Below are 14,048 nucleotides of genomic sequence, written 5' to 3'. Positions count from 1 at the left end.
CCTTAGAAAAGATTTTTTAAGAAAAAAAATGTCATGAAAGAATGAATCATACCACTTGCCACCGATGAAACAGAACTGATTCATTACTTCCCAGATTCTTTATGCTACCCCTGTAATATGTTCTTTATTGTCATTTCAAGAATAATATGTAAATGGACTCATACAGTGTGTAACCTTTAGAGATTGACTTTTTCACTCAGCAAAATTTCCTTGAGATCCATCCAAGTTGTTGCCTGTGTGAAGGCCAAAGTCATTGCCTTCTATTTTATTACTGAGCAGAATTCCATGGTATGGATGTATCACAGTTTGTTTAACCCTTTACCCATTGAAAGACATTTGGGTTTTTCCCAGTTTTTAGCTGCTATGAACTGCTGTGAACATTCTTATACAGGTTTCAAATAAAACTGCTATGAACATTCTTATGCAGATTTCATTTTCTGGGATAAGTACATAACAGTGCAGTTGCTGGGTCACACTCTAAGTATATGTTTAATTTTTAAAGAAACAGGCAAGCTATTTTATACTTATATTATCCCCAATGATGTAATAGACCTCCAGTTTCTCTATATCCATGCCAGCACTTGGTATTTTTAATTTTAGCTGTTCTAATGAAAGAATACTGGTATCTCATCATGGTTTTAATTTGTATATCCCTAATGGATAATAATACTGAATGTATTTTCATGTGGTAGTTATATTTTTAATGGCTGTATAATATTCCACCATGGTTATACATATGATTTATTTAATGGATGCGAGGGCCGCCATAGCAAAGCACCATGAACTGAATGACTGAAACAAAAAATAATTATTTCCCACAGTTTTGGAAGCTGGGAAGTTCAGGAGTTTTGGGACTGGGCTCTTTGGGGGAGCTCTCCTGGAAGAGGCCATCTCTGCTAGGTCACACAGCAGCTAAATGATCATTTTAGGGATTTTCCACTCAGCTGTGCCTACCTCTAAAGGCCCCGCTCACTCCAGTTCAGTGTGGGAATTCAAACTTCTGTCCCTGTCTCCCTGCTAGTGCCGGGCTCTGGATCCTGGCATAGTTTGGGAGCCCTTCACATGGATTTACCCTCCCTACCCCCATCAAATGCCACAGCCCCACTGGTGATCTAAGAAGCAAGAGCAGACCAGAGAATGGGAATCCTGTTCTCCAGAGAGAAGGGAGAAAGACCTACTTCCTACCTTTAGTTTAACCAGATGGCCTGCTAGAAATGTCAATTATTTGAAAAAAAATTTCTCACAGTCTTGAAGGTTGCCTTTCTATCTGCCTGCTGTGTTCCAAGCCCGTCTAAATTTTATCTCTGTTAAAAATGACCCCATTGTCCTGCCACTGGGAGAACGGATAAGCTCGCCATTATATGTCCATACAATGGAGTAGTGCTCAGCAGTAAGAGGGCAGGGACCCCTGGAGAGGCGGCATCATGGGTGACTCCCAGCGCATTATGCTGAGTAAAAAAGCCAAACTCAAAAGCTGTCTAGAAAAAGAAAGAAAGAAAGGATGGAAGAGTTGAGAATAGTTGCCAAGAACGGTAATGTTACCTTTAGGAAGGTCTGATTTCTTCTCCTATAAAGCCAGTTTGTCTTAGATATATTTGACATAGAAAATAAGGAAATCCTTGTTTGGTAATCAGAGCACAGTTTCTTTTCATCTAAGAACCCACTTTGACTTTAGGCAATAGATTCTCTTTAGACATTAAAGGAAAGGCTGTAGTGCTGGTCCATACTCCACTTACATGACATTATGGGAAAGGCAAAGCTATTGGGGAGAACAAAGCAGCCCACCTCGGGTGGGGAGTGCTGGTACCCAGGGGCACGAGGGAATTTTCGAGGGATCTGTTATTCAGCTTTATTGTGGAGGTGGTTGTGTGGCTCCCTACATTTGCCTAAACTCATAAAAATGCATAGCAGAGAGGGAAATTTTACTGTATATAAACTAAAATGCAAATTAAACAATCCACTGTCCTCTTAAAATGACTTCCTAGAGGTTTAGGAAGGAAAAAATGAGGCCATGAGCAGTTAAAGAAAGTGTCTGTGGTTCCTGAGGGTTTGTGGGAACTGTTTCTTGGCTGTTGGGCCCTGGCCCCAGGGCCTGTCTCCTGGCCTCTCTTGTTTCCCTCTGCTTTTCTCTCTTGCCAGCATTCAGTAGCTGCAGCACGGTAAGAGACAAGGAAAGTTCTGTGGTGCCCAGAAAAGAATCAATAACTGCCCATCCTGGGTCGTCATGGCAACCGTGACATCACCCTTGCACCCTACACCCTTGCGACTGGCACCATTGGTGTTTGTTAAAAGAACAGAAGAAAGAAGGGCAGCCGGGCTGCTGCCTGGTGACAGGTGAAGGAGAACCCCCGGAGCTGGAGACTTGGTCTCCACCTTGCAGAAGGCATTATAGCTGGGCCTCTGCCCCCAGCACAGCTGCAGGGGGGTCCAGCCTCCTTGGGGGCTTTGGGACATAATCTATCAAAGTTAACAGGTGTATACCCATATCAGTGTCTCTGGGGCTGTAATAGCAAGTGGCTGCACTTGGGTGGCTCAACAGGCCAGAAATGAGTATTCACCGTTCTGGAGGCCAGACATCCGGGGCTAGGGCTGCTTCCTTCTGGAGGCTCTGAGGGAGGGTCCGCCCCGTGACTCTCTCCAGCTTCTGGAGGTTGCCTCTGTCCTTGGCCTCCTTGGCTTGCAGCTGCAGCATTCCAGGCTCTGCCCCATGTCACATCACTCTCTCCTCTGTAAAGGTCTCATACCTGATGAAGGGCTCGGTCCCCCCAGGAGGACCTCTGCTTACCTAATGACATCTCCAGCAATCCGATTTCCAAATAGTGTCCCATTCTGAGGTCCTGGGGTTAGGACTCCACATAGGAATTTGGGGAGGACGTGATTCAACCCATAGCGCTGCTTTTATTGTTATTACCTCTCATTTAATAAGCTGGTCTCAGCTGCCGACCGCGTCCTCCTGGGCCCCCCAGGAACCAGGTGGGCTGCTAAGGGGTTGTTTTGAGCTCCCGGGAAAGCTGAGCTTCTGTGGGGCTCGACTCCAGGGCCAGGTTGTCCATCTTCTCTGGGACCCTGAGCTCAGCCCTTCATCTGCCTCACTCTAGGAGCTCTGATCCTGTGGGAGACAGCTCCCCACGTCTGGGGGTAGCAAAATTCTGTACCAAATACCACTTTGAGGATTAGGTCCAAAAAAATGTAAGAGGGAGGTGGGGAGGGCGGAAGAGGTTGAGGTGTGGTGGGACCTCTTTCTTCCCACTGAGAGGAGCTGAGGTCTTCCGACTGGGGATTCTGAGCAGAGCTGCCCCCAGCTTCCAGCAGAGCCTCCTGGAATTCTGCCTCTCGTTCCAGGTTCATGAACCACCGAGTCCCCGCCCACAAGAGGTACCAGCCCACGGAGTATGAACATGCTGCCAACTGTGCCACCCATGCTGTGAGTTGACTCTTGGGAGGCTGAGAACTCAGAGGGCCTCACTTCCAGGTGGGAGGAGAAAAAGCTGGCTTCCACTCTTGGAGAAATTCAATGTTCCCATTTTTGGCCATTTCCCAAGATCTGCTAAGTCTTCTGTGACCCTTGAAAGAGAGAGTGGGGTCTTGAGGGAAGAGCATGTCTGTAGATTGCACTGTGGTGCTACGCATGCCTCTCTCTTTTTTTTTTTTTTTTTTTTGTGGGACCCTCTCAGGCTGCCAGGGAACGAACCGGCACCGCAGACGCCTGCCTCTCTTTTATTCTAAGAACCTTCACTGGCTCCCTAGTGTCTGGTGCAGCATCGGGGCTCTGCAGCAAGCCCCAGCCAGGTCTTAGTGTGTTTGTCAGCCCACCTCCCAAAGCTACGCTCTGCTCCAGGCTCCGGCACCTGCACACAGTTTCTAAACGGAAGGTAGGACTCCATGCCTCTGCACATGCTTTTGCCTCTGGAATACCGACTGTCTCCTCCTCAGCCTCCTCTTTCCACCTTTCATGGCCTTGCTGAAACGTTTCCCCCGCGCCTTCCCATCTGCCAAGTGTTGTGGCCCTCATCACTCTGTTCCTGTCTAGCTAGAATGGACCAGTTCATCCGCTCATTTATTCACTGGGTGTTCCTGTGTGCCCTTAAGGTACCAGGCTCCATGGCAGTCCCTGGCGATGCAGATGTGAGTTTAAACCAGGTATCTGTGGGTCGCGGACCCCTTGGTGTCTGGGATGTGGCAGTGTGCCTGGTGAAGTGGAAGCATGTGTAGACGCAAACTGAACTAGTTTTTAACCCTCCTCCTCTGAGATCCCTGCTGTGCCTGTCTGAGCCTAGGTCTACACAGTGGGCATCGGGTATCACAGGGGAGGATTAGCTGGTGCTGGTCAGCACTTAGTGTGTACCTGGCACTATGCTCGGTCCTGCTCCCATTTTCTCAATCTGTTGTGTTAGAGCAGGAGCTCTACTGAGCAATGACAGCTACATAGTGAGGCTCAAAACACACCAGCTCCCTGTTTCATAGAGGAGGTGACTGAGGACTCAGGCCAGCGGACTCTGCCAAAGTCTCCACTGTCACAGGTGGACACTGAAGTCCTACTGTTGAATTCCAGCTCCTTCATTTTGTGGCTCTGAACCTGTTTCCTTATCTGCAGAATGGGCATTGAGTAGCTCTCAAGGAGGCTGTGCGCATACTCAAAGCATCTGTGTACAGTGTGGCATCTTGGCAAGTGTCTGCTTCCTCCCCACACTCCTGAGGAAACAGGCACTGACCTGACCCTGCTACCATCCTTGGGGGAAACTGAGCCTGAGAGCAAACCTCTCTTCCCACCTCCCCAGCAGTGATGGCGGCAGCATAGGTGTCCCCTTTTTCTAACGTGATCCAGTAGGGGGCGCCAAGCTACTTGCACCAGACTCATTCATTCGTTTCGGCATCTGCAGGTACACAGGTGAGGGCAGGGCATGGCAGGTGTGTTTTGTTTAGTGTCCTTCCCAAGCATGTGCTCATAGACTTGGAGGAAGGAATGAATGAGTCAGTGAATGAATAGTTGATTCTGTAGGTGATGATAAAATAGCCCAACACATAGTAAGGATCCTCAGCTGAATGACACCTAAATCCTGGAGTTAGTAAGTAGCATGATTTATGTTTTAAGGTGGTATAATAAGATCAACGGGAGTAGTCTTTAAAAGTTCAAAGTTCCATCCCCTCACCTTGCCTGTTGCTGTTCTGTCCCCATGTGCCAATGTGCACGTGATGGCTAATGGCCTTTCCTTAGAACAGTCCCTTCTGCTGAATGCTGCCGTTGACTCTTCCCTTTCCATCACGTGACTTCATCTACAAGTCAGAATGTCCATGAGCCCAGCAGGATACCTCCTTCTGTTTGGAACTGACTTGGGCTGATTTCACAGACAAAATACTTCTCAGTGAGCCCTGGAAGATGCATGCTGTCGGGGTTGGCTCCCCCTTACGCTGCTTCTTTCCTCCGTAGGCTTTGTCATGTGCATGCATCCATTCATCCATCCACTCAGTGCCTGCCGTACTGGGCACAGAGCTCCATGCTCAGCTTGCTAGTAACGTGGTGGGAGGCAGGCGTTGGACAAGCAAGTCTCTGGTGTAAGTTGTGGTACCTGCCTTGGGGAGAAAGAGCAGCGTGCTGTGAGAGCATGTAGTCGTAGACAGGCGGCCAGAGGTTTGCTTCTGCAGTAGTGATGTTGCAACTGACACCGAAGGACAAAGAGCCAGCCACCTCAGGTGTGGCAGGAACAGCATGTGCAGGAAGAGGGAAAAGCATGTGCAGATACCCTTAGACAGAAAAGAGTGTATCACAGTGGAAGTATGGATGAAAGGCCAGAGCCTGGTTACCCAGAGGCAAAAGGGGAGGTAGGTGGACATGGGGAGAGGTAAGGTTGGAGGGATGGGCAGGGGTCAGATCATATTCCTATAAAGACAGGATTTGGGGATTCTGCCTTCTACAGCCAACCATGACCGGTTGCTTGCTATTTAAACCTGCTTACAAGTAGAATGGTGCCGGGCAGCTAGCCTGGCCCTACTTTCAGAATGCTCAGAGTGAGTGAGCAGGGACTTCAGTGACAATTATGTGTGCATGTAGCACATCAGACCTCTCGGTGTGTGACCCAGAATGGTTCTGGAGTGTGGGGGAGTTGGCTGCCCCCTGGGCAGTGGTTCTTAACCCTTCAGTGCACAGACCCCTTTGAGACTCTAATGCTGATCCAGACCTATGTTGTCCAGTTTGATGGCCACTGGTCCCTGGTGGCCATTGAACACTTGAGATGTAACTTACCAGAATTGAGATGTACAGTAAGTGTGAAATACATACCAGTTTTGGAAGACAACATAAAAAAATAATGTGAATACCTCCTTAATAATAATTACATGTTAAAAAGAGAATATTTTAGATCTATTGGGTTAAACCAAATACATAATTAATACTAATTTCACCTATTTGTTAATCTCTTTTAAATCAGGGCTTCAGAAAAACTAAAATTACCTAAGCATAATTTTAAAATTATCTCTCTTATCATTCTTTTGGCTGGTGCTGCTGTAGGTTCTTTCTTCAGAAAAAGTGTCTCCAACACAAAAGGGCAGAAGCTTTCAGGGACCCTCTCTCTGGAGATTTTTTTTTAAAGATTTATTTATTGATTGATTGATTGATTGATTGATACAAGCACTGGGTACAGTCAGAAGCGCGGGAGGGTGAGAGAATTCACCAGAGCCAGAGCGGGGAGCAGAGCAGGCAGAAGGACCGAAGTACACTGCTGAGGGGAGCAGCGGGCGTGTCAGGAGAGGTCTGCGCACCATGTGGGACCCTCCTCCAGTGGCCGGGGAGTAGCCGGGGATCAAACTGGTGCTGCAGAGGCTGCGGGCAGCTTCGCAACCCAGCACTCAACCGCTGCACCACCGGGGAGGCCCTCTCTGAAGATTTTTGAGACTTCTCAGAGGAATGGATAAACCATGATTTAGAGAATGGGGAGGTCTGGTGGACACGACAGAGAGGGTTATTTCTTCAGAGGGAAGCGCTGTGCCGCTCACAGGCATGAAGCAGCAGCTGTGCCCAGGGCCCTCAGGCTGGGCAATTCCATGGGACCAAGCAGGCCTGGGGCATTTCCACTATCAAGAGAAATTCTGTAGGACAGTGCAGGTCTAGGCCATTTCACACATCATGAAGTTCCGTGGGACAGCACAGTTCTAGAACATTCCCATCACCACAGGAAGTTCTTTGAGACAGCTCAGGCAGCTCCAGGATGTTTATATACAGGAAGTTCTGTTGGACATCACAGGTCTAGAACATCTACATCATCAAGGAGAGCTCTGTGGGACAGTGCAGGGCTAGAACGCCGGGAATTCCGTGGGACAGCGCAGGTCTGGAGAAAAGGGAGGGAGGTGTGCTTGGAGAAGCTATACTTCCTTGAAGCATCTGTTCCCACTCCTGCTTCCAGCTCTGGATCATTCCCAGCATCCTCGGCAGCTCCAACCTCTACTTCCTGTCGGATGATGACTGGGAGACCATTTCTGCCTGGATCTACGGCCTTGGCCTCTGTGGGCTCTTTGTGGTATCCACTGTCTTCCACACGATCTCCTGGAAAAAGAGCCACCTCAGGTACCCACTGTCCAGCCCACAGGAGGGGGTGCATCATGGATGCGGTGACCAGGGTTGAGGGATGAGACAGGATGTGGAGTTTGATTCGGGATGTGCTTGCCTGAGCCAGAAGGGACTAAGAAGGGTGATATACTTAAACCATACCTTCAATCGCTGGTCAAATTTATCGAGGGTTACAGTTTGCTAGACAGGGTCAGTTTGTGTTAGTTAGCTACTGCTGTATGACAAATTGTTCTATACCATAGGGGCTTAAAATAATAAAGTTCTGTTAGTTCTCAAGGCTTCAGAAAGTCAGGGATTCAGGAATTTAGCTGTGTGGTATGGGTTCCCGGTGTCTGGTGTGGTCAAGTTGCTGTGTGGCCGCCATCTATAGGGAAGCTTGACTGGGGCTGGATAAGCTACTTCAAAGATGCCTCTCACATGGCTGGCAAGTCAGTACTGGGTATTTGGGGTGGGTGCTTAGTACTTCCCACAGGGACCTCTCTAGGGACACATCATGGCTCATTTCTCCCTAAGTTAGGGTTCCAAGATTAAAAGGATCATCTCTTTATCATCCAGCCCCAGCAACCACACACCATCATTTCTGCCACCTTTCATTGCTTGCATGGGTTTGCCTTCTTCACTGTGAGAGGCAGCTGCGCAGGGTGTGAATACCAGAAGGTGGGGCTCTTCGGGTGCCATTTTGGAGGCTGACTTCCGCATCCAACAAATGTGTTGAGGGCTACAGTTGCTGTTCAAGGCAAGGTCACAACAAAAACAGCTCTCCTGTTGAGCACGTCTGTTACACGCAGCGCTGAGTGCCCACTCACTTTCCCCTCACAGCGGCCCTCGCAGGTGGCTGACGTCGTCCTGTTTACATTTGAGAAAACAGACCTAGAGAGGTCAGTGACTTGTTCAAGGTCATTTAGAGGTGAGCTTGGGATTCAACTCCAGGTCTTCTGACTCCACTGGCCAGAAACAGAGGGTCTTCGGGGGCACACAGATCAGCAGTTTCTGCACTTGGAAATTTTAGCTAGAACATTCTTTCACCTTTGAAATCTTTTGAAAGACCCCGTATATGAAACAGAATTGCACACAACTGAAAGTCCAGTTTCCATCTACCACCAGCCAAGCGATCCCCTTCTATTTACCTGTCCCCCATCTCCAGGGGGACACCTGCTGTCCCCCTGGAACCAATATAACGTTATAATCCAAGGTTACTTCAATAAAAATTTATAGAACAAAAAAACCAGAAATGCAGGGTTTCTCTGATTAAAGGGCTGGAGGAGGGCATTGGACCTTCACCTTTTGGCAAGAGGAGGGTCTGCAACTGGGCCCCAGAGGGTGACGGAGAGACTGGTTTGAAAATGACCTTCTAGGTCATGTGTAGATAGGGAGAGCGAGATGCGCGGGGTGGCGCTGGATGGCGGCAAGCCTGCCCCAGCCCAGGCCCTCCCCACCTGGGGGAAGCAGGTCGGGCTATGCCCCGCTGCCCAGTGACCACCCTCTCTGCCCCAGGATGGTGGAGCACTGCCTGCACATGTTCGACCGCATGGTCATCTACTTCTTCATAGCGGCCTCCTATGCGCCCTGGTGAGTACCCCGGCGGGGCGGGAGGGAACTGCTTCCTCTCATCCTTTGGTGTGAATTAATCTATATATTGGCTGGGTAATTTATTGACTATGCACAGAGGAGCTTATGGCAAAGATGCCCCCGCCCCGGCCCCTTCTTTTCTGGGTAACTATACGCTCCAATAACATGTGTGGCTCCCCAGTGATTTGGGTGGTTATGGGTTAGTGGTCCCTGGAGGAAGAAAGTGGGTGTTCAGCTGGGAAGCTGTTGGGTCTGGGGGTGGAAGGAAGGGGGTTGAAACAGGGTGTTGATGAGGTTTTATTTTATGGGCCAAAGGGTGTGTGTCTTGGGAGCAGAGAGGTGCAGCGCGCTGGTGCTCTGGGAGACAGACAGTAGGGGCCTGGTCCCCACCAGTGGCTATGGAGGTGGAGAGGAGAGGATGGATGTATGGAAAAGATTTTTATAGGAAACTGAGTAGACTAGCTGACTGACAGTGGGGAGCAGGGAGATGTAGGGGTGAATGCCAGGGCTTTCAGGGTGGCTTTTCTTGAAAATCAGCAAACTTTGGGAGTGTTGTGAAATCGCCTCTACTGCTGTCTGCTTCGAGACAAGCCACTGAGAGAGGGGCTTGCTTTTCTCCTGGAAGCTTGTATGCTTAGGCTGTCAGATGCCAGATAGGCGGTTGCACGGAAACTTCCGGAGTAAACGCAGATCCTGGATGAGGAGCTGCAGTTTGAGTGGGTAGGTGGGTGGCTCCTGGGACATGCCAAGAGCAGAAGTGGAGAGCAGCTCATGTTCTACCACCCCATGTGCTGGCTGGGTTCACTGGGCACATCTGTGCACACCTGCACCTGGCAGGAGCCATGTAGCGTCAGCTCTCTTCCTGAATGTTGCTGGGAGGGCAAAGCTAAGATTCAAGTGCAGCTTCAGTGACTGCTCTTGACATAGCTTTCTAGAACAACCATGCCCTTTGCTGACTTAATGCTTGTCAGTGATGGCCTGGGTGCTGGCTTTGTGCCGCTCTGGTGTCTGAGGCAGGGCCGCAGGCCGCCTCCTCATGGACTTCGGGTCTCCCAGGGGACACAGGGGCTGTACCGACACTGACTCTAGATATGAACTGCATGTGAGGAGTGCCATGAAGCTGGGGTACAGGAGCTGAGATGGGGAGATATGCCCTGGTTTGTGAGCTACTTGGGAGGACAAACCAGCAGAACTTGGGGATCCGCTGGATGTGGGGGATGAGAGGACAGAGGAGACGGCAGTGGCTAGTTTTCATGTTGGACACCTGCGTGTGGGGCTGAGGAGAGGGTGCAGCGGCAGCTTCCAGGGCGGGGACCTGGGCCTGTGCTGTCTGGGCTTGTAGTTGTGCTACCACCACCTAAGTCAATGTCTGGAGAAAACAGCTGGTGGAATGCTGGAGAAAGCTGCAACTGCAGGCATTTGGCACTAGAGAGACTGCCTGGGGGAGCAACAGAGAGAAAAGCCTCTGTTCTGGAGCCTGGGCAGAACTTCAGCAACCAGGAAGAGCCTTCCCTCCCGAAAGTCTCTCTGTCGCCCTCCACCGACAGAGCTCACCATCATGCCTGCTACAAAGGAGGACTGTTTAGGGGCCCAGCTCCATCACCACAGAGCAAGTGGAGAGGATGAAGTTAGAGCAGAGGGGCAACAGATTGGTACCTGGCTCAGATGGGCACCCTCTTGATTTTCCCTTCCCATTTTTTTTTTTAAATAATTTCCTGTGTGATGGCTATTTTCTTTTTTTTTTTTTAACATTTATTTATTTATTTATACATATAAGCACTGGGTACAGTCAGAAGCGCGAGAGGGTGAGAGAATTCAGAAGAGCCAGAGCGGGGAGCAGAGCAGGCAGAAGGACCAACTTACACTGCTGAGGGTAGCAGCGGGCAGCAGGAAGGGTCTGCACACCATGCGGGACCCTCCTCCGGTGGCCGGGGAGCAGCCGGGGATCGAACTGGCGCTGCAGAGGCCGCGGGCAGCCTCGCAACCCAGCCCTCAACCACTGCACCACCGGGGAGGCCCCCCATTTGTTTTTGAGTGATTTTAATGTATGTCCCTTTGGGCCAACGTTGTGATGAATGACCTTTTCTGTGTGTCTGCTTCTGAGGCTGTCCCCCCTGAACTGGTCAGACTGGTCACTGGAGTGTGCGCTCCAGAGTTTGCTGGGCTCTGCCAGACGACCCTCCAAACTGGCTTCCCTCACTAATGTTCTCATTCGTTTGAAGTGCCCTTTCCCTTCATGCTGGGGCCTGGTTCGTTGTGCTAATTTCCCCCTAGTACTTGCTCATTGATCAGCGCCCTAGTGTTCTGTCTCTCCACATGTCTTCCCACGGCGGGCCATGTCCCACCACTGGGCCACAGCGGGCGCGGTCTGCTCAGGGTCAGTTTTCCCTGTGACAGGCAGGCCATGGAGGATGAGGTCCCAGTGGCCCCTCAGGCTGTGCTCTCAGCCCTCTCTGTCTGTCTCTGTCTCTCCCTCTCTCAGGCTAAACCTTCGGGAACTGGGGCCCTGGGCCTCCCACATGCGCTGGCTGGTCTGGATCATGGCCTCTATCGGCACCATCTATGTCTTCTTCTTTCATGAGCGGTAAGCCAGCACTGGAGTCTCCTCGGTGCTCCAGCAGGATCCCTGTCCTGCTGAGGGGGAGACGAGACCTCAGGATGATCCTGGAAGCATGAGGGCCCAGTGGTCAGGCCCTGGGGTGGCCTCCGGGGCACAACCTGGAGGGTCATTCTGAAGAAAGACCTGGCAGGTTCCTAGACCCGTAAGACCTTGTCATATCCTACCCAACTTCCTAAACCTTGTTAGCAGATAAGGGGAGACGCTCTGAACACCTGGCTCCCTTTTCCTCCATCTTGATGAGTGATAAAATAAGAATAATTAAGTGGGAGAGAAACAGAGCTCCAGAAGCCAAAGGGGGGTAACAGATTTCTGGAATCTCCAGGGATAATTATCAGTTGATGCAGCCACTTAGATTGATTGAGAATGGCTGCTTGGGTCATGTGGGCAAGGTGCTGGGATCACATAGTAATGTCTGCCCTGGGGGTGAGCATGAGAAGTAGCCCCCACACCATGCTATACCCAGAATTTGCCATCTGCACCTGTCATTTCATGGATGTGGAAACTGAGTCTGAGAGAAAGAGAGACCTGCCCAAGGTGACCAAACTCTACCAGCACCTGTTGGGGGATGCTGGGTGAAAAGTGAGCCCAGCAATGCAGGGCTGAGAGCAGAGACCCTTCCTCTCCCTCTTCCACCATCTGCCCAGGCTACGGTGGTTTGTCTTTCTGCCAGGTACAAGCTTGTGGAGCTGCTCTGCTATGTCATCATGGGCTTCTTCCCTGCCCTGGTTATCCTTTCAATGGTAAGTCCCACTCACCTGGTATGGGGCCTGACATCTGACTGCAAGGGGCTCCGAGTGAGATTATCAAGTCAAACCCTCTTCTCTAGCAGACAGAGAAACTGAGGCCCGGTGGGTTTAGCATGAACTGCTGATAGAGGCAGTCTTACAAACAGGCTATTCCTGTGGGCTTGAGCACCTACACAGCCCCTCATTGGGCTCATTAACTCACTGCACCCCAGTTTTCCAGTCTGTTTAAGGATGGGAAAGTGATTAGAATGGTGTGGGAACAGAGTAAGGACCCCATTGTTAAATCAGTAACAGTGACGTGACCACCAGGAGCAGAGCCACATCTCAGGTCTCCTGACTTCTCCCTTGGGTATGTCCACATTCTAACTTCTTCTTGGCATAGAAAATCAAGTGCAGAAGGGGCAACCAGGTCTCTCTCTGTACCACACACTTACAAGCCCTTACCAAGTGCAGGAAACTTGCCCACAGGTTCCTACTCTTTGTCCCAGGCATCATTGGAGAGGGACATGCCCAGCCCCATTTCATGAATGTGGATACTCAGGCTCAGGGATGGGGGGTGACCCACCTAGGGCCATGCAGTCCTTGAGTGGCTAAGCTGGATTTGGCCCCATAATTCCCACTGTGAGTATTGGGGTCTCAGTCATACCAGCTCACTTGGGAGTGAGCGGGAAGACCTCTCAGGGAGAGAGAGAAGCAGCTGCATGGCCATTGGGGGGTTGCCAGCCACCCCTCTCTGAGCCTGCAGCACTGCGTGAGGCTGTGGGTGTGTTTCTGACTCTGTGGCATCAGGTCATTCCTGCCTTGTAGGTTGTTGTGACCGTGGCAATAGATAATGCGTGTAACTCAGGTAAGCGGTATTATTAATATCATGCCACGGCTATTCAGTGATACTCTCTTGAGATGGCATGAATAATGGTTGGGCACAGGGATGATGAAGCACAAGAAGTTGTTCTAATGCCTCACGGGGAATCTGGGCTGGCTCGCCATCTGTGTGCCATTTCATTTTGGGGGGGATTGACTGGGCACTGCCAGTCTTGTTAACTGCTCCTCTGACCTGTGCTCGTCCCTGTTTGCCGACAGCCCAACACTGAGGGCATCTGGGAGCTGATGACTGGAGGCATCTTCTACTGCATGGGCATGGTGTTCTTCAAGAGCGACGGGAGGGTGCCCTTTGCCCACGCCATCTGGCATCTCTTTGTGGCATTTGGTGCTGGTACTCACTACTATGCCATCTGGAGGTATCTCTATCTGCCCAGCACCCTGCAGGCCAAGGTATCCAAATGAGATGGCCCAGACGTCACGAAGCATGTGGGCTTTTGGAGCAGAGCATCTTTGGAAGTGTTTCTGTGAACCTTAGCCCAGATCACAATGCTGGGGCCTGTCTGCCCTTCCGTGGGTAGAGCGAGCTTTTGATGGGTCCAAGGTTACTTCTGGTGACAACCAGACCATCCTTTAGTCCCAGGTGAGAAAAAAAGCATTTAGTCATTTTTACAGAGGAGAAATTAACCCTGTAATGTGCTTCTATTCTACACAACTGATTCCTAATATAATC

General features: G+C 50.5%; 1 protein-coding gene across 1 annotated transcript in view; it reads left to right on the top strand.

Moving 5' to 3' along the window:
• Positions 1-14,048, top strand: part of RADIL (Rap associating with DIL domain) — a gene marked incomplete at both ends in the record, with an annotated part of 103,555 nt that overhangs the window by 14,503 nt on the left and 75,004 nt on the right. The window contains 5 exon segments of the mRNA XM_084249134.1: positions 3,343-3,424; positions 7,398-7,558; positions 9,056-9,130; positions 11,613-11,714; positions 12,421-12,490. Coding sequence (XP_084105260.1) covers positions 3,343-3,424; positions 7,398-7,558; positions 9,056-9,130; positions 11,613-11,714; positions 12,421-12,490 — 490 coding nt within the window.

This window comes from Talpa europaea (genome assembly GCF_964194135.1).
Source record: "Talpa europaea genome assembly, chromosome: 12".
Classification (NCBI taxonomy): Eukaryota; Metazoa; Chordata; class Mammalia; order Eulipotyphla; family Talpidae; genus Talpa; species Talpa europaea.
This window is presented reverse-complemented; position numbering and strand designations above follow the sequence as displayed.